We start from the raw sequence: 20,465 nt of genomic DNA, 5'->3' as shown, positions 1-20,465 counted from the left end.
ATGACAATTTACACATATTTTTTATTTAAAAGGAGGGGGGGGGGGGAGAGGAGGAGCTTTTTGTGACCTCTGGCATGACATGACGAAATGAAGCTGAAATTCTACGAAATATTTACAGCTGCTGGCAATAACAACTACAAATAAATGGCCCAACAATCACACAATTTTAGATTTTTCACCGAAAGCCGCTTTAAAATGAACTTTTTCAGATCCATAAAAAACTTTTTCCAGCAGCAGATGTATTAAATGTTGTGAAAAGCGGAATGGGCAGAGTCCAGGACTCCAGGAGTACAGTAGCCTTGGAAGCAACAGGTGTTTATGGCCACTCAATGAATGCCGGCGTAAATCTTGCATTTACCTCCACTTTCTCCTCGCCGCCCCAAAGTACTTTGGGAACATTCACGAGCTGTAGCCAGGAGCAGCGGCGGCAGCAACATTCATTAAGCAGTCGTTAAAGCAGTGCGCCGTCTCAGCAACATGTAGCTGGGAGGCCTGAATCTAGGGGCTAAATTGCAGGAGTTTTATCAGGGATTAAATGATGGTAAAGTTGAGACTTTGAAACATTTTTTTTGGATTTTTGTTTACTCACGGTGTCGAAAACTGGTGTACTACGATAAGATAATCATTAATTAAGCCAACATCTTCAAAAGTTCTGGATATTGACCACAGATATAGGTTTACATTGGTGTTTATTTTATAAGTTTTAAATATGCCAATATGTTTTAGTTATTTGTCTAGATTTATAATTGGTTATAGCCTTGACTTAGTCCGCATATCCCGGTGCACTTTCAGGGAAAACCTCAGCAAACTCCAGCCAGTAGGAAGCCAAAGGAGGGAAAGCCCCCAGTGCAACCGCAAGGCAAGCGATTGGCAACAGTACTCGTGCTTCGTGTGGCTGGCAACAAGCGTCGCGACGCGTCCGATGTTGCTGCTGCTCGGCTGTGGCTGCGACTGCCGCTGTCTGGAGGCTCCTCCGAAAACACTTTCGGTTCAATACGCTTTGTGCGTTCGACGCGTGCGGTTCGGCTCTGACTAAAAACAACACCTGGAAAACCAAAAGCAGATTCGAGCCAACGGATAAATTGACTCCAATTTTGAGGTGCCACAAAAGTTTTGTAGGCGCGTGAACTCGTTACGCATAAATTACGTGGCTGCAACAAGCTGACCGCGTTTCTTAACGGACCCACAAGCAGCAGCAGCAGCAGCGGAGATTTGTGGCAAGGAGTCGACAATATTTTTGCCGCTTTCCCCTCGAACCTGTGGCGGTTTGCTGGCGCTGCTGCTGTTTCAGTGTGTGTTTTATTGGCGTTAAAGGTCGTTTACTTTTTGGCGGCATCAACAACTTTTGTTGCTGCTTTGATTTTCATCTCCCCTGTGCTTTTGTATACATTTGTGTCTGTGCCTGTGTCTGTGTCTCTCTCGGTGCACCAAAGTGCGAGTGTGTGTCCGCTTAAAACACACTTTCAATTTTCAATAAAACAAAAATCAACACAAGCCAAAGCCCCAGCAAAATAAAATGTACAAAAATCGCACACTGATCGATGACGTCGGTTTGAGATTTGACGCTGCTCGTGACGCTTTTGTGCCCACAATTTCACGATCATAATAGCACACACATCGTAAGATTTAATACACCCATTCGATTCTCGTGGTGTTCGAATTGCTTGTGACACGCGTTTTTAGTGAAATATGGAAATTGTGTCAACTGATAGTGGTGAATTTTAATTGAATAATAGATAGATGAATTGAGTGATCAAATTTAAAAAGAATACAAGCCAAAGGAGGTACAAAAATAAATCCAATATAAATGTAAATATGTTATTCGTTTGACTAGTAGTTACTCCATTAATCAAAAACATATATGAATAATAAAATAATGACTTCTAAAGGTTCAAATATTTGTATATTTGAAAATTCTCTTAACAACTTGCGTAAATAAGAAATCTAGAACCTGAAACGAATTTTAAATGTCTGTCAAGTCGTGCGAATACAAGAAAAAGACTCACTTTGCAAAGGGAAAATGTATTTGGTCCCCATACACCGTTTAAACACGGTTAAATGCGTTCAGAGTAAATTTCCCAAGGCAAGCATAATGCATGGGAATGCGAGTACTTCTGCTATCAGTAGTCAGATTTCGTTTAGCCAAAGAGAAACATGAAAGAAACCCACAAAAAAGTGTCAATGCACTGGCAGACGGAGAGCCATCAAAAATGTTGCCATCAACCTAGAGATCGCGCCCCGAGTGCAATTGTTAATTATGTATGCCAATCTGGTAGCCAGAAATACTCATAACATTTTAGCGCTAAAGATACCCGCAGACATCAGAAATCTCATGCATTTCATTAGCTGTGACAAAGGGAAAAAAAGCGTAGTAGTCGCCACCCACCGACCACCGACCACCGACCACTCTGGCCACAAAGTGTTGACGCGTGTTCGGGTTTCCATTTAGGCTTTGGAGACAGCTCCAGTGAAACACAAAAATTCCCCACGATTCCGATTCCCACCCGGCTTGAATATTTAAACAGAGCCGTGCAGACCTCTCGATGATGCAGACCGCATCAGTCTCAACTTCATTTGTAATCCATCAGCAGCCCCAGGGATGAGCAGCCAGAGCGTAACCTTTTTCTTTTAATTTACGAGCTCCAAGTTTTAAAAGAGAGAAAGAGGGCTACGTTGCCTCGAGGCGTCATCAATTTTGGCAAATGTTCTTTCTCAGGCCGCTGCCGAGATCCGACCCGGCAAATTGCAGCTAATTGAAAAGTGTGTGCCGAACAAATGGAAAAACCGAAGCCTAAGTGCATTTCCAAGGCGAGCCGGGGCGAGTTAACGAACCGCTCAGGGGGGGCACGGAGCGGGTACTCTGAGCAGTGAGCGGTTTTCTATTGATGACGACAGTTTATAAAAATTACGCATGAACAAACTAATTTTCATTATGAAAAGCGTCAAAAACAACAACAGCAACACGCTGCAGCGACAGATTGAAGTGAAATGAATGACATGACAACCCGATTGACAAATACTCTGCGAATTTTTACTTCAAGTTATTAAATCTCTATCTGTTTTCCATTTTCTTTGGAATATTCATGGATTCAGATGTCTTTTAGTGTATTTTTCAGCAATTTTGCAAGACCATCAACGGGATAGAGTATTTCGCAAGCCAAAACAAGTCTGGCGACTGCAATCGCAATTGGGTAGCGCAAAAATAAACATTTCCATTTAAAATGTTATATTTATTGAATGGCGACATCTCTTCTGATATGATAACTCAAGGCGTAGGCGTCGGCTCCATCTGTCGTCGTCGGCGGAAATTGTTTCGCAGTGGGAAAACGCAATTGACACGATTTCCCAAATATGTGCCACAATATATACGTATTACTCGCTCACTCGTTTACGCACATTATACACTGAGCATATGGATGTGTGTGGGTCTTTGGCTGGTGTTAATCAAAAGAGCTGCGCAAGTTTTTTAATGATGCTGCCACTTCGGTGTAATTAGGTAAATGGCACTGTAGCTGGGAACGGGATGCCAACAAAATCGTTGAAGTTGAAAGGAAAACTTTTGCCCTAATGCAATTTGCGCATTTGCCACAAATGGAACATTTTCCACTTGGCAGGACCATCTTGCCGCAACCTCCATTAAGGTGAAAGAATGAAATTTTCTTTTGGTTGACTCAAGATGAGGTTTGAGTTTCTTTACTCCTTCAAGTGTGGGGGTGTCGGCGCTTGCTTAATCGATTAATTAAAGGGAGCCTAGGGTTTGCCTGTTCTTCCTCCTTTGCAGAGTGCAATAAGTGTCAGCTTCAGTGGAGGGCCGCCGAGCAGCAATCCACTGGCCACTGGCCACTGGCCACAGACCACAAAACCCAGTCAGCAATTACAAAGCGAAAGGGAGTGGATCTGGTCTATTCTAGTGGCCTGCCACTGACATCTTCACCCACCCATTCAGGCGTTACCAATTTGGGAGCCATAAAACCGTCTGCAACCAAAAAGAAACAAACAAATTTTTGGCTCTGTCCCTCTGTGCTCCACTCGTATTGTTGTCCGTCCTGTCTGGTGCAGCGGTCAGAGTTGACAGGGTTCGGCGGGTCGGGTGCGTAATCAATTGTTGCAGCTGTGTCACGTCTCTGGGAGATGGCCTGAACTATCTCCGAATCGAATCCCTCCCACAGTCACAATCTACTTAATCGAGTTTTGGACACATTTTCAGGTCAGTTGCCAGTTGGCAGCCGCCTTTGTGCTCGACGTTCTATTGATTTTCAGCCAAAAAACATTTTTCTACGAGTATTGTAACAATAATAAACAAAACTTCACATCCATTTACCGAAATGGATTGCTTACATGTCCGTAAATTAGTTGGAACAAAAAGAGGAGAAAGGAATGGTTAGCGAAAGAATCAACATTTCAAGCATTAATTACACATTTGCGAATCTCCAGCACCAACATCTCAGTCGTCGTCGGACAATTGACCCAAACTGCCAATAAAATTGAGTAGCATGAAATGTAAATAAGAAGCCTTCTTTCCTCCTGGCTAATAGCTCGATTATGATGGCGATGACGCTGCCAATTCGCCATCTGAGGAGAATGTAACGAGAAAGCCATAAAATAAACAGTTGAATAATCTCCGATAATGAGATCTGTTCCCATCCTGCCCTCGGGCCATCTTCAAGCCACACGAAATCGATTCGACAGCAAGCCGGCACTAAGAATATATATATGAGAATCTTAACAATGGGCCAACAAAAGGAGAATTCAAAGATCAAAGCGATCACAAGTGCCCCGATCTGTGGCATCGATCGGTGGGCTGTGGCAACAGACTCGTACGACTATAAACGGTTCGGAGGTGTGAACTTTCGTGTGGCCTTTGCTTTGATTGAAGTAAACCCAAAACTGATAATTGTTTGGCAGCTCTAAAAATAGCTTAAATGTTTTTGCATTCAAAATTATATTTCAAAATAAAACAGCAACAGAGAAATGTATGGGCCTTGGGTGAAAATTTAAGAATTTTATTTTATGATTTATGAAAACAAAGACAAGTTCTATTTCATAAAAAATAAACCACCATCAACAAAGACTTAAGCTCTGTTTACATTCTGAAAGTTTTCCACCCTAATTAATCCCATTATCGCCGTCACACACTTTTCTCCTTTGATGATATACAAGAAAATTGATTTTCTCCTTAAACAGAAAGCACATTTAATTATTTTGCTCTTAAAACAGTTTTGAGCACGCCAAAAAATTAAATAAATTATGCAACAACTGTCATTAATAAAGTCGAGCGAGAAACAAAAACCAAAATGAATACGAACGCAAAAAAAATCGAAAATATCCCACAATGAATCAAGGTCAGCATAAGGCAGCATAACTGCAGCGACAGCGACAGCGGCAGCTCGGCAACAAATTAAAGTTGCATTTTGTGTTGAAAATCCAGTTTTGTATTTGGTGAGCTGCACTTGAAAAAAATTCGCAAACAGTCCAAAAAGTTAAAAACAACAAACTGAAATTGACGTTGCTGTTGTGTTGTGCGTTGATTTCTTTTACATATCAAGTGAGCCCGAGAGTCGAGAGCTGGCTGGATTCTTTTCTGGGGGAAATATAAATTCACTTCATGTCAAAATCAATTTTAAGCTTTGATTAAACTTTGCCAGATCGGGTTTCATATTTTTCCATATTTTCCACGCACACACACACACACTTGTCGTGTTTTTTTGGGGCGTGTCAGTGTCTGCGCTCTTGTAATTAATCGCTGCGAATGCAACAATTTATGAGATTTCCATGAGTTTTTGAAGCCTTCTGCGGGCAGTCCGCCTGAAGTGGCATTGAAGTGCGTGGAAATCCAAAAAACACACACGTGCGACCAACCATATATCAATTAAAGTCACAGTCACAACAAAATCGTGTGACAATTAACTGGCTAAAACACCCGTACTCGGCTCGGCAATCGTTCAACTGTGAACATTTGCATGGCTCAGTCGAGCCGGCGATAAGGCGCTTTGGCGATTATTTGATAAACGAGATTGAGATTGATCTGTCAAAATAACCAGCCAATGTCAACTAATCAATTGAGCAGCTAACGCGCGCAGTAATTAGTTCATTGAAGCCTGCCAAAGCTGCACAGAAATTAAGCTTATTTGCTATTTGCTGTCTCCAGAGTTGCAGAAGTCTAATCATTGCTTAAGATAGCTAAAGTGCATACATGCTTCAAGTATTTGCTGTGGTGTGTTTTATCCAATCAGTCAAACCTTTTAGTGAAAGCTTTAACAAAGTTACAACCAGGGTATTCAGTTCTAAAACACTGCGAAACTTTACCCACAGCCCATAACCCATAGCCCATTTATGCATATTAAGTCGTGAGCAAACAAGATCCTTTATCAGCACTTTAAGACCGCCAAGAAACCTGGCTCCATCCACATCCACCGCCTGAGTAGTTCGGAGAAACATTTCCAGCTAGCTGCCAATTTTCAGCACAAACAAAATCTATGAAACGTGTGCACACATTTGGTTTCGTTTTGGTTTTGATTTTATCTCATACTCTAGTATTCACCTCTTCATTTCATTTTTCTCTTTTTTTTTTTTTTTTTTTGCTTCACACCCAGCTCCAAGTGTAAATATTTGAGTTTTCCCGATTCGTTTGCAGATGGTTTAAAGTTCTTGGGGGGCCTGGTATCAAAGTGTACCTTTCGCATTTGCTTTGTTGCTATGGGAAAATGATATTAATAGCTCCGTTCTAATAATAATAATAATTTCTATATAAATATGCAGAGTACTTGCTAAAGATAAAGAAGACTTTCAATGTTCCTTTGTACTCCCAATTTATCTACATATCTCGTAGTTTACACAATAAATCTGTTCAAAATCTTTCAAATCGCATAAAAGATACTAAATACCCAAGTGTTTACCATCGATATTCATAGCGCATAACAATTGATGTTTGTTTACAATTAGCAGAGTCGAGAGGAGTGAACGAATTATTAGTCATGAATGGAAATGGACAAATCCATAAAATGCTCCCTAGATTCGATTATTCGCAATTGAAATCATCCATGTCATCATTTGCTGTATTTGTTGTGCTACTTTTAATACCCTTTCTAAGAGTTTTATTATTTTTATTTGACATAGGATTCCCTAAGCTAAAATCGGAAAATGTGAATCTTAAAAGGGGATTATTTGCTTATTTAAAATCAAAAACTTATCAACTTAATTGGAAACATTAATAAACAGACAAAGAAACAGATTCTTACAAGCCTCAAGGGTATATGAAATTCGGCAAACTGAAGCTAACTTTCAGGCCTTTTTTTCGCATGCTTTTTCGGCTCTTTGCCTTATCCACGGGCCACATTTTGGAGGTGGCCAACTATCCGCTGGGCCAACGTGGATGTTGTTGGGGGGGTGCTGGTGGGTATTGGCGAGGTCAGTGGAACATAAACATTCCATAAATCATCGAGCAGAAGTGTGCGGAAGGTGGGAGTGGAGCCGCTGGCTCGTGCTGCGGATAACGGTGGGAAATCTCTTTTATTTCTGGACATATTTTTGTCCTCCTCATCCTGCGCAACCCGTCACCGTGACAGAGCATGGCAGCCAGAATGTGGACTAAAGATTCATTTAGTTGGTTCGCATATGAAAAAGCGATTCGTCGACACTTTGTAGCCCATTGCAAATCTAAAACTGTCAACAGACTCATTAATTATGGCCGGGAATAGTGCTGCAAAATGGGCCTGGCCATCCGTTCTGCATGGAGCATTCTGTGTCAAATTTGTCATTCATCAGCTCTGCCTCTGTGTGTGTGTTCGTGCTGTTAGTGGGCTCCTTCAGGCTCCTTTTGTTTTTGACAGCAAACAAGGCTCTGTGGGAATGGGCGTGGGTCAGTAGCGAGCGGCAGTGTCCAGACCCCGCCCGGCTGATTGGGGAACATTGTTGATATGAAGTGTTTGACGGGTTTTTGGGTAATTTTCTCCTTTATGAGTTCGGATTGAGTTTGGGAAAAGTTTCTTTGTGCCGTTGATAAGGGTAATGTGCCGAAAAGTTTTACCAAGCCGAACATATTACCGTATTCAAAACCATTTGTTTTTATATGTGAGCTTTTTGTTTTTTGGAAGGGTTATGCCAAGGACAATTGAATGCACTAAAATGATATAATTATAAATGTTTGTAGGCGGGCGTATTCCTGGCAGTATCTTTAGAGACTAGGTGAAGCTCCAAATCTTTGGTTTCCAGTGGTAAGAAACAAGTTTAGGCATAGGTGTATTTAATGTGTATTTAATGCGGAGGGAACTGTAGTCGCCGCTGTTACGATTCGGGGGTGGAACGAGTGTAATTCTAACGGACTCGGCAAAGCTGATGGCCAGCTGCAGTGGATCGCGGCAGCGCAGCGCGAGACCGAAGGGCACGAGAGAGAGCGGATAGGGCATGAAAGCAGAAGCAAGCTAACAATTCGCTGCTCTCTCTGCTAAACGCGCTGCTGCGAAATAAATAACCGAAAATAACTGCAGGGTGGGGATAACAATGAAGTCACTAAACACCAGGCGGGATCTACCCTTTTTATAGATTTGTAGAGTTGTTTCATTATTAAAGGTTTTACCTATGCTGAACGAATTGCTTTACCAGCACGCCAAAATATTAAATCGTTGTGTTGATCGTTGGTTAAATAATGATTTGTAAAATTAACCTAAGTCGTGTATCACCAACTACGTATTTAGAATGATGTGAAATAATTTGCTTATTCTACCTCGTTTAACGAGGATTAATAGTGACGATCAATCAGCAACAAATGCACATATTTATGAATACATAAAGCGTAAAACGTGACACTCCATTACCCCCATTATTACCTCTCCCAGACAGCATCAATCACACCCAAGGAAGACCCTGGAACGAGGTGCATCTGCAAAACGTAAGGCAGCGTGGAACGTCAGAGATCAAAGTGAATCGAATCGTCAGGCCAAAGCGGAGAACGAAGGGACAGTAAAGAGGAATTACGAAGAGAATTGAATAACAGTGGCACAATGCAGCAGAAAGTGAATGCACGGTAAATACGAACAGTAAATAGGCAAACCGCGAGAGGCAACAGCGTAGAGTGCGAGCGAGAGAGAGAGAGCGGGCGGCGTCGAGCGTCGGTAGTCTACAGAGGGGAATCATGAGCGAGAAACGAATCGCACACAAAACTGTCATCAAATGACAAATGCTTGACAGCATCAATCAGCAACTGCGACGACGACAACAGGGACGGCGACTGAGACGACAGCTATGGCAACGCATTGCCGGCGGCGTCGGGAGAGCGTCTACGCTTGCAGTGGAGACAGTGGCAGTTTGTGGGTGCGCTTAAAGCTCTACCCTTTACTGCTGCTGGTGCTTCTGCTGCTGCTGCATCCGATGCCAGCAGCGGCGTCGAATACCACTACAACGGTAAACGCGGGAACCAAAGAGAACCAAACTTTAGCCAAGCAAGAAATTCACCGTGGAGAACCACTTAGCGAACAATTTAGCCAAATTACTGTTAACTCAACATCAGCAACGCCCACTGCCACGCCCACGAACACACCCAGCACTGCCACGGCGACGGGAATCAGGGAGAACGTGATGCTGCCCTCGGCAGATTCCGAGCGTGAGGCCCAGATTCTCTACGAGAAGTCCCTGCAGGAGTACCATGGCAGCCAGATGGCCACCGCCTCAGCCGACGAGGACGCAGGCAGCGGCAGACCTCAGAAACGAACGCTGCACTCGGTCTGCGAGCGCTGGCAAGCCAAGCACTGCCAGTGCAGCGGCAGCCTGGAGAACGTCAAGCTGAGCTGTCGCGGCATCGGCATCCTGGCGGTACCCGTCAACCTACCCACCGAGGTCTACTTTCTGTGAGTATAACCAATAACAGGTGAATAGGAAATGGTAATGGGATGGAAAAATCACAATGTTAACTGATGCAGGAAGATTATTTCCTAACAGATTTCTACACACGAATCGCACACACAAGTTGCAGCAATTTAGATACAGAAACTTCCTCTTATTGAGCGATTAGGACGGCTCAGAGACGGCTGAGATATTGTGGCATTTTGCCGCTGCTGGCATTCCTCAATCCGCATAATTACAAGTCAATTTCGCAGTCTTCGCTCCGATTCGGTTTCGGACGATTTTGGCATGCGGTTTAATCTAATTACACATACGCCACGTTGTGCAGCGTTTCGCAATCATCGTCATCGTCATTATCATCATCATCGGCAGCGTCAACGTCAACGCTGTCAATGCTCACGTATGAGAGTCACGTTTTCTTGCCGCCGACGGGCACTCTCAAAGGAGTTTGGAGCCGTTTTTGGCCAAGGCAAAGTTTCTTTCCACTGATTAATGGCCAACTCGAACCGTCCATAAATAAATAAGTAAATAGCTTATTAATTAACGCATCGCTCAGGGAACCCAGTCATAAGCCATTTAAATCACTTGCATCCTATGCCCGCGACTCAATCGAACGATGAATTTTCAAAGTTTTCGCTGGGCAAACAGATCTTTTCTTTTTTGGAAAAACTCTTTCCATGCCAGGCAGTTCATCTTCATTGTTATGCCATTTTCCCTTTTTGGCGAGGTCTAAGGTTAGCTCAATATGTTTTTATTCCACACCCGGTTTGATTGATGACCCACCCCCATGGAATCTTTTTTTCTTTGCATTATTTAAGCCTCGTTTCCTATTCATGACAATGGAAGTGTTTTTTGCTCGGCTGGGTGGCTTTTTGGTAGATGAATTGATGGGAGTGTCAATGATGCCATAAAATTATTAATATGCTTATTGTTTTGTTTCTGTCATTTACTTCTCCAACAGGGATTTGGGCAACAACAATCTAACCAAATTGGAGGCAAGCTCATTTTTTATGGTACCAAATCTGGAGGAGCTGTAAGTACAAGTGGATCGAGTTTTCCCTGATTAATAGCAGAAGGAATTTTAAATATTTATATGTACATTCCCGGAACAGTGCCATGTCTTTAGAATTAATGATAAAGCGTACCAATTTCATTCATAGTCCAGTTTGTGTCTTCCTTTCTCCACACACTGTGAGCTCTATCTGTGAGCTCTCCGTTGGGGTATTTTAGAAGCCGCAAAACTTCCCCATTTTAATCTGTGCCGGACATGAACAACAGGAGCAGAAAATATGACAGCAGCATAAAAAACTTTCGTCATTTTAACGGGCAAAGTTGCCCTTCACAGGCGTGGCAACTCATTATTCAATTTCACAGCAAACCCCTCCAGCAAACCCCTCCCTCGCACATCCACAAAAACGAAACAAAAACGAGAAAGAAAAAATCACAGCGGTCAACACAAGACCCATCCCTGACCAAAGCTAACACTAGCCTCAGCCTCAACCCCAAACCCAACCTCGACCACAGCTGTGGGCCGCCCCGTCTCTTTGGTAATATAAATTACTTGATTACGCTGTATATTTCAGCGAGTTGGCACGATTAATTACTCCTGACTGTGCTATCCTTGCAATTTCCTGCACTTTAGCGAAAGACACTCGACTTTAGTTTGACTTTATTCCGGATATTTTGTTGACCAAGGGAAGGTTTATTTGCAGGACTTTGTCGGACAATAGCATCATTAATATGGATCCCAATGCATTTTATGGTTTGGGCAAATTGAAACGTTTGAGCTTGCAGAACTGTGGCCTGAAATCGTTGCCGCCGCATTCGTTCCAAGGACTTGGCCAGCTGACTAGCCTGTAAGTATGCAGCACAAAAGTATTTAACAAATAAAACACCAACATTCCTGTCTGTTTGAGTATCTGTGTGGGTACGTGGACGTTGATGTTTGCTTTTATGCATTGCAATTAAGTTGAACAGAGGATATCGTCGAGACGGAGAGGCAGAACTCAAGGACTCCTCCGCTGGATCTATGTACATCTATCCCCATTTGTTTGTTTCTTTCAAACATCAAACCGAACACACATGCACCAGCACCAGCAATTACACGCTATTTTGTCATATTTTCGCAATTCTTTTACACTTTTTCCCGCTGTTTCCCTCCTATTTTCCGTTTCTATTTGGATACTTTTGCCATGGCTAAAAAAACACAAACCACTCGTCCAACCCACGACCCATCAAGTCAATTGAATGGCAACGCCTTGGCCAGTCTGGATGGGGATTGTCTGGGGCAGTTGCAGCGGCTCCGCACCCTGCGACTCGAGGGCAATCTCTTCTATCGCATCCCAACGAACGCCCTGGCCGGACTCAGAACTCTCGAAGCACTGTGAGCCCTTTGATTTGCTTATTTCCAAACTTTTACCACTAATTATTTCCCTCTGCATGTGCCGCAAAAATTTGTTGATCTAACCATAATGAAATTGGCAAACTGTTGGCTTGTTTTTTCTAATCCATGTTGCTGTTGGGCCATTATGAATATTTATTTTTCCACACTTAAGTATTTATTTTTTGGCATGCATTCGGGTAATATTTTGGATAATTTTGCAGCCGCAATTAGCAAAAGTGTTTACGTCTGACAATTTATGTGCGGTTTCGAATTTTTAAGCCCATTAAGCTAATTTTTAGATTTAATTACGAAAATGACTAAATCATTTACATACAAATTAAAAGGGGCTACGTCATATCGCCATTTAAATGCATTTATCTTTTATGTGTAATATTATCTTTAAGAGATTAAATCTAGTACTCAGACTTAAATTGCACGATAGTTAATGTTCTCTTTCCTATTCACTAAAGTCATCATAAGCGAACCATAACCAATAATCATAATTTTATGTGCATGTTTTTCCGCGTACTTTGACCTCTTAACTTTTGCCATCGTATTACCATTTTTGATCTATAAACTAACTCCAACGCAACCACAAAAAGAATTGAATTATAAATGAAAGTTAAGGGATAATAAAATCGTGCCATTGCTCATAATTTTTTCCGTCTGCTCCCACCATCACCAGCAATTTGGGCAGCAATTTGTTGACAATAATAAATGACGAGGACTTTCCCAGAATGCCAAACTTGATCGTTCTGTAAGTAATAGCGGTCCCAGCATTATTTCCAGCATTAATTTTCTTTCGTTTTTACTGCAGCTTGCTGAAGCGAAATCAAATCATGAAAATCTCCGCGGGGGCTCTAAAAAATTTAACCGCCTTAAAAGTTTTGTAAGTAACAAAATCAAGAACTCCAAATACTTTCAGCACTTTACACACACGCACATGAGCAGTGCAGACATGACATAAACCCCCTGACACCGCTTCGACCTACAAAAACGCAATTGATATCAAATAGAAAAAATACACAAAATTCGGGGAAGGCAAACCCGAAGTGTGTATGCTCTAACTGTGTAGACTCCAGCCACAGATCGGTTTTGTACCTTATTATTTATTGCACTATTTGTTAGAAGAGAATGATAAAAGAGAAGGAACATTGTGAGACGCGCTCGCACGCGTCTATTCTTTTATACCGAATGCTCTGTGTACTCAGTGTTTATGTAAATTTTCTTATTGAGAACTAGAACAAGACAAATGCACAGGTTCACCCCTTCTGCAATGGTTAGTGTAAAGAAAATGTGAAGCAACTTTGGTACAAGTAGTACAAGTGGCAAGTGGAAATGGTGTTTATCCGTTTTGCGGCCATGGCTCAAATAAATTTCAATTTCCCAGCAAAAGTGTGAAAAAGTTTTCGTTTTTTCTCTTTTTTGTTCTTACTCCCGGTTCGGTTTCGAAGCTTAAATTGTCGTCGACCACGTTGACGTTTTCTTTGCTGTTTACCGCAAATTTTTGGCTTTTTGCGCTGGATCTCCGTACTTCTCCGCGAGCCCATAAAAACTTCCGCCCCTTAGTCTTCGCCGGCAGACAAATATGCAAATTTATGTTGTTGCTGACAGACTTCCTTCCATTCTCTTTGCGAATGAGGATACGAAGGGTGGCGTGGCAAACCTTGCGAGGAATGCATCAAGTGAAAGTGGGAAAACTTTCGCCGTGCAACGCGTAAATCTAAGCGTTAAAGAAGAATGGGGCGAATGTTCCGTGTGCATTCTAGCATTTGGTTCGCTATTTGTGGGAAGCACCGCCCACAACCCACCTTAACTGAAGACACAGACTGGGTCATCTGCAGAAGTTGGGGTTTGGGGGCCAGCAGCTGTTGTTTGCAGTCCCCAAGACCCACATGCATTTATAGGAGTTTCTACCGCAGAGGGGACGAACTTGTACAAGAACATGTTGGTGGGACAAGGGGAACAAGCATTTGAGCATTTTGATCTATGCACGAAAAGATGGCAAATTTATCAACGAATAATTACGATGTATCAGAGAAATTTTATATGGAAGATGGAATATGTCTAGGGAATATTTAATATATTTATTCCGCCCTTGCAAACGTATCGCAACGATGACTTATCAATTATTCTACTTTTGATTTTAATTATTTAGTTGTAAGTTCCCTAAAGGGGGGAATATATTCCTTTCAATCACTGCAGGTAGTGAATTGATTTCGCAAATCAATGCCATGCGATGCACTTTTAAATACTCGTAAACTTTATTTTCATGCATAAATTTGCGCACTTCCTCCCAAAGGAAATGGAAAAACCCTCCGTTTCGGAATATGTACGTGCTGTCACGTAGAGCCAAACTGACCCCAAACAAAGCCATGCGAATGTGATTGCGATTCCTCCAGGAAACAGAAGAAGATGGGGAAAATGCAAGGCAGTGTCTTTAATCGAAATCTTGAAATGTATACTACCAATATGCGTCTGTGGTCTGTTTCTTTTCAGAGAACTGGATGATAATTTAATAAGCAGTTTGCCCGAGGGTCTCAACAAATTGTCACAGCTGCAGGAGCTGTAAGTATGCCCCAGACACACCACAAACCCGTACAAGAAAACAGGTGCACGGCCGAGATTAGAAAGAGTCAATGGGATTGGATGCAACTGCTGCTGCTGCTGATGATGTTGACTTGCTGCAACATTTCCTACTTTGTCGGGAGGCGGCAAGCAGGCGGAAACCAAAAATCATAACGCATCATTACTTGTGGAATTTATAGTCCCAGCCCCATTCCGCACTCCTTTTTTCTATGCGAATTTCCTAAGAAAACCCCAGCATGAGAATCTAGAATCGAGAGCTGCAAGTTGCATTTTGTTTTTGCCACACGCCCGCTTCCTTCAGCAGCAGCCACATCATGTGGCAACAGTCAGTGGCAACTGTCATGGCAATGTTGACATCGTTTGCGATTGCAGACTCCCCAAGGAAATTCAATTTCTGGTAAACAGGATAATTATGAGCATGTTAAATGTTGCGATAAAAGCCACGCTGCGCTGCATCCCAGAGCCATCGCGACCATGATTGGGGAATTAAGCTGGCAAATAAATTGGAGGGTGAGGACTCCCCCATTTCCTACCATGTGTGCCGCACAAAAAATCAAATTTAAAAGGATTAAAACATTCAGTAAGCGTCTGCAATTTTTTTGACTCAATCTTCAAGTCAGCAAAAGGAGAGAAAGTTTTCCGCACAGACAATGCCACAAATTAAACTAGATAAGCGAAGGGATTTTGTGGAAAAGTTAGCAGAAGAGAGAAATACAAAATATACGAGTATTTCATTTATTTGGTTCGAAATTTAAAGAAGGATGCGGGCATGGAAGGAACTCTTTTTGTTGCTGCTCTGATTGCGGTTTTGATAGCTTGCATTCGAGACCAGACCAGACCAGACCAGCGTCTGACTGCTGGCCAAGAAAAACGAAAACGAAAAGACGTTAACAATATGAAAACCGAAAAGAATGCAGTTGTCACAGTTTAGTTTTGGGTTTTTTGCAGCTGCTGTTGTTGTTGCGTGTTGGCCAACTTGACTTTTAAATGCAGCTGCTTCCGAGTGCCACTTGCCAGGAGAGTGTGTGCATCCAAAAGCTACTTTTCTTGGCACTGGGTAAATGCTTTTATTAAATTTCCTTCTTTCCCCTGCAGTTCTATGACCAGCAATCGACTGCGCTGGATAAACGACACGGAGCTGCCCAGGAGCATGCAAATGCTGGACATGAGAGCCAATCCCCTGTCAACCATTACGGCTGGCGCCTTTCGAGGAATGAGCAAGCTGAGAAAGCTGTGAGTTCCACTCAGACACTGATTGATCTTTGCTCTAAGAACTTTCATCTCCTGTAGAATCCTTTCGGATGTGCGTACTCTGCGCGCCTTTCCCGATCTCGAGGCCTGCCACGCTCTGGAGATACTCAAGCTGGACCGCGCGGGCATTCAGGATGTGCCATCGAATCTGTGCCGTCAAACGCCAAGACTGAAGAGTTTGTAAGTCTGTGAGAACATCCTAAAACTGGAATATGATCAACTGTTCTATTTCTGTTTCTTTCAGAGAACTTAAAACCAATTCCCTGAAACGCATCCCAAATTTAAGTGGCTGCAGAGACTTAAGGCTGTTGTGAGTACGAGGACATTGTACTTGGGAGCTGCTTTGACCTTCCATTCATTTCAGAGATCTATCGAGCAATCAAGTTGAGAGCCTTCAGGGTAAACCCTTCTATGGCTTGAAGAAGCTGAACGATCTGCTACTTTCCTACAACCGCATCAGTGCACTGCCACAGGATTCCTTCCAGGGCATACCCAAGCTGCAGCTGCTGTAAGATAAGATTGTTTGGGGAAACTTTGAGGACACTTATAATGTGTTGATTGATCTACAATCCACAGAGATCTGGAGGGCAATGATATTACTTTCATACACAAAGAAGCCTTTGCTGGATTCACCGCTCTCGAGGATCTCAATCTGGGCAACAACATCTTCCCAGAGCTGCCAGAGTCGGGCCTGAGAGCTCTGCTGCACCTGAAGACCTTCAACAATCCCAAGCTGAGGGACTTTCCGCCCCCAGACACCTTTCCGCGAATTCAAACTCTGATTCTTTCCTATGCCTATCATTGCTGCGCCTTTCTGCCGCTGGTTGCAATGTCCGCAAAGAGGAAAACCTCACAAGTGCAGGAGGCGGTGCTCTTTCCCTCCGATGCGGAGTTCGATATGACGCTGTGGAACAACAGCATGATGAATATCTGGCCACAAATGCGTGAGTATCTGCAGAGTAATCCCATGCAAGTACATCTGAGACTTTCCCCCTTCAGACAATCTCAGCAAGCAGCTGGGCGCAGCCATGCACGATCCCTGGGAGGGCGCCACCTTCGGCGAGGATCAGCTGCAGTCCGCAACGGGTGGACAATTGCCCACCAGCTACATGGAGGAGTACTTCGAGGAGCACGACGTGAGCGGCCCAGCCACGGGCTATGGCTTTGGCACGGGCCTGTTCTCGGGCATGTCCGCGGACGACTTTCAGCCGGGCTCGGTGCAATGTCTGCCAATGCCGGGACCCTTTCTGCCCTGCGCCGATCTCTTCGACTGGTGGACCCTGCGCTGCGGCGTGTGGGTGGTCTTCCTGCTGGCTCTGCTCGGCAACGGCACCGTGGTCTTTGTGCTCCTCTGCTCGCGCTCCAAGATGGATGTGCCCAGGTTTCTGGTGTGCAATCTGGCGGCTGCCGACTTTTTCATGGGCATCTATCTGGGCATTCTGGCCATTGTGGACGCAGCCACGCTCGGAGAGTTCCGGATGTTCGCCATTCCCTGGCAGATGTCGTTGCTGTGCCAGCTGGCCGGCTTCCTGGCCGTGCTCAGCTCCGAGCTCTCGGTCTACACCCTGGCCGTGATCACGCTGGAGCGGAATTATGCCATCACCCATGCCATACACTTGAACAAGCGACTCTCCCTGCGGCAGGCCGGCTACATCATGAGCGTGGGCTGGGTCTTTGCCCTGATCATGGCTCTGCTGCCGCTGCTGGGCGTCTCGGACTACCGCAAGTTCGCCGTGTGTCTGCCGTTCGAGACGACAACGGGTGTGGCCAGTCTGACCTACGTCATTTCCCTGATGATCATCAATGGCTGTGCGTTTCTCACGCTGATGGGCTGCTACCTGAAGATGTACTGGGCCATCCGAGGCAGTCAGGCCTGGAACACGAACGACTCGAGGATAGCCAAGCGCATGGCCCTGCTCGTCTTCACGGACTTCCTCTGCTGGTCGCCCATAGCCTTCTTCTCGATCACGGCCATCTTTGGGCTGCAGCTGATCTCCCTGGAGCAGGCCAAGATCTTCACGGTGTTCGTTCTGCCCCTGAACAGCTGCTGCAATCCCTTCCTCTACGCCATCATGACGAAGCAGTTCAAGAAGGACTGCGTCACGCTCTGCAAACACTTTGAGGAGTCGCGCGTTATGGGCGGCGGACCGGGCACCAGGGGTGCTGTGGCCCGGGCCAAGCGGGGGGAGCTGCCACCGCCACTACTGCCGCCAGCTGCGGCTCATCCTCCGGGCTGTCGCTGCCTGAGAATGCTGCCCAGCGAGATGCCCAACTGGCACAAGATGGAGCAGGCGCCCGGTCTCTGGCAGCGTCTCAGAACCTTCTGCTGCGGCGACCGGCGACGCCGACGCAAGCAGCGCCGTCAGCCGCAGCAGCGACGACCCAGGGCCTACACCGCTGCAGCCGCCAATCCCTACCAGTACCAGTTCGCGGAGCTGCGCCAGCAGCGCCAGAACCGAGCCAGCTCCATCTCCAGCGAGAACTTCTGCAGCTCGCGCTCGTCCAGCTGGAGGCATGGCCCGCCATCCTCCGCCCCAGCGCCGCAGAACAACTGCAGCATGCCGCTGAAAATGATGGAGCCCCACGGGCACATGCACGGCCACGGGCGGAGGAGACATTCCGCCTGGCTGATCACACGAAAGACGTCCCAGGACTCGAATCTGTCCAGCTCGAGGAACGACTCCTCGGCCTCAGCCACAACCGCCAGCACTTCGACTTTCCGGCTATCCCGCTCCAGTGCCGGCAGCAGCACTCCTCTACCCTCAATCATAGGTAGGAGAAATCCATTTGAATCTGTTTTAGTATTAATTCTAATCCTCCCCCTGCTTAGCCCACAATGGAAAGACTTTGAACGAGGCGACTAAGCCCCGTCTGGTGCGACAGGAGGCGGTCCAGGAGGAGGAGGACTCCTCGCCGCCACGTCTGGGAGTGCGCTTCCTGCCCACCATCCCGTCGGCGGCCGACAGTTCGGTCATCATGGAGGATGGCGACTCGGCCAATGCCAGTGGTGTCGCTGGATTTATGGGCATGCCCCTGCCGGGTGCCTCTAGCGGCTTCATCGTAGCTCCAGCTGCAGCTCCAGCCACACCGCCAGCGATGCTGCAGCCCGAGAAGCCGCCACCCGATCCCAACGATGCACCGCCATGATGGTGGCTGGACTGGGGCTGGCGCAGGATGGGCAGGGTCAACCGGGAGACCTTCCTGTAGGGGAACAGAAAGCAAACTGTGTTCATAGATTGTATTCGGGGACGGGGTAGGGGACGGGGGGCGAAGGTTAGGGACTTAGGATAGCTAAAGACAAAGCAACACAAAGCAAAACCCCATTACATGACACACATACACACACATACTTGTATTGTACGTAGTCTTAAGTAGTCAATTCGTTAAGCAAAACCCCATGCGGACTCTGATCCACTTCAAGCTTAACACGGAACTGCCACGGAAATGTCTCCGGGATACCAATAAATGCACTCCGGAGGGTATAATCATAACCATCTGTAGAAAAAGGAAAGCATCATGGATTGCTGTCGTTGAACGGATCAAAGGATAGTTCTTGTCCAGATGCCTTTCATCCAACAACCCATCACAGCCGCCAAAAGTAGGATCAGAGTGGGTTGGTCAAAGAGTATTATGTATTACATAAATTATTAAAGTAGGTTTACATTCGTTACATTAATCCATAATTGTTTAGTGTAGCTACATTCTCGTGCATATATATATTCGTACATGTGTATTTGTATTTATGTATGTGTATGCGTGAATTAGGATTATGTTCGCGAAGATGCCAAGCATCGATCGGTGTAAAACTGGAAACCAAACCAAGCCATAAACATAAACATAAACATAAACATTGAAATTAAACTAGACAACATGCGACAAGCGAATCTTTTAGTTATAAATGGGTTCAATATTTACTCTTGGGATGAAGAAGATGATTGATACAGTTGATGGTGAGAAGTTAGAATAAGGTTTTGGTTACCAATTGAGCTGGAATGCTGTTGGGCTCCACGGTAATCGTAGGGGTATTCAGCGATGAATACACTAGAATGCACTTCACTGGTGCAGTTACTACTAATATTTATTATTATTCGCTGCGTATGTTCCATGCTCGAAGACTTCATAATTTACATCAACTTGATGGGCGGAGAATGTCGTCCTGGCATATGGGCACACATTTCCCGACTTTATTTCTGAGGGCGAAATGAATGTTTTTAAACCTTCAGCCATTGCAGTATTCAATCATTCTAGCAGCACTTAGATTCGTGTCTTAAGATCGGCTACCTAAGTTCGGTAATTTTTTTCAATTTTGACGCCGCAATAAACGTACAATAAATATTAAATAATATAAACTGTGGAAACAAGTAGCTCCAAAGCTCCCTGTTCAAAAATTACTTTATTTTAAATA

At 44.6% G+C, this 20,465-nt stretch overlaps 1 protein-coding gene across 1 annotated transcript; it reads left to right on the top strand.

Moving 5' to 3' along the window:
• The first annotated feature begins 1,010 nt into the window (after positions 1 to 1,010).
• Positions 1,011 to 19,894, top strand: LOC117901661 (leucine-rich repeat-containing G-protein coupled receptor 4). Its single transcript, XM_034812500.1, has 15 exons — positions 1,011 to 1,290; positions 8,835 to 9,842; positions 10,799 to 10,870; positions 11,550 to 11,693; positions 12,077 to 12,220; positions 12,906 to 12,977; positions 13,038 to 13,109; positions 14,720 to 14,788; positions 15,905 to 16,042; positions 16,100 to 16,240; positions 16,305 to 16,370; positions 16,425 to 16,568; positions 16,637 to 17,004; positions 17,060 to 18,832; positions 18,891 to 19,894. The coding sequence occupies exons 2-15, from the start codon at positions 9,241 to 9,243 to the stop codon at positions 19,205 to 19,207; spliced, it is 4,122 nt and encodes a 1,373-aa protein (XP_034668391.1). The 5' UTR covers positions 1,011 to 1,290; positions 8,835 to 9,240; the 3' UTR covers positions 19,208 to 19,894.
• Positions 19,895 to 20,465: the final 571 nt, after the last annotated feature.

Source organism: Drosophila subobscura, chromosome U (genome assembly GCF_008121235.1).
Source record: "Drosophila subobscura isolate 14011-0131.10 chromosome U, UCBerk_Dsub_1.0, whole genome shotgun sequence".
NCBI classification, from domain to species: Eukaryota; Metazoa; Arthropoda; class Insecta; order Diptera; family Drosophilidae; genus Drosophila; species Drosophila subobscura.
Note: the sequence above shows the minus strand (reverse complement) of the source record. Positions and strands in the feature narration are given on the sequence as shown.

Coding starts and splice junctions, on each gene's coding strand:
- LOC117901661 (XM_034812500.1), top strand. CDS start 9,241: ATGGCAACGCATTGCCGGCGGCGTCGGGAGAGCGTCTACGCTTGCAGT. Junction 13,110..14,719: donor TTAACCGCCTTAAAAGTTTT/GTAAGTAACAAA, acceptor GTTTCTTTTCAG/AGAACTGGATGATAATTTAA. Junction 18,833..18,890: donor TCCTCTACCCTCAATCATAG/GTAGGAGAAATC, acceptor CCCCCTGCTTAG/CCCACAATGGAAAGACTTTG.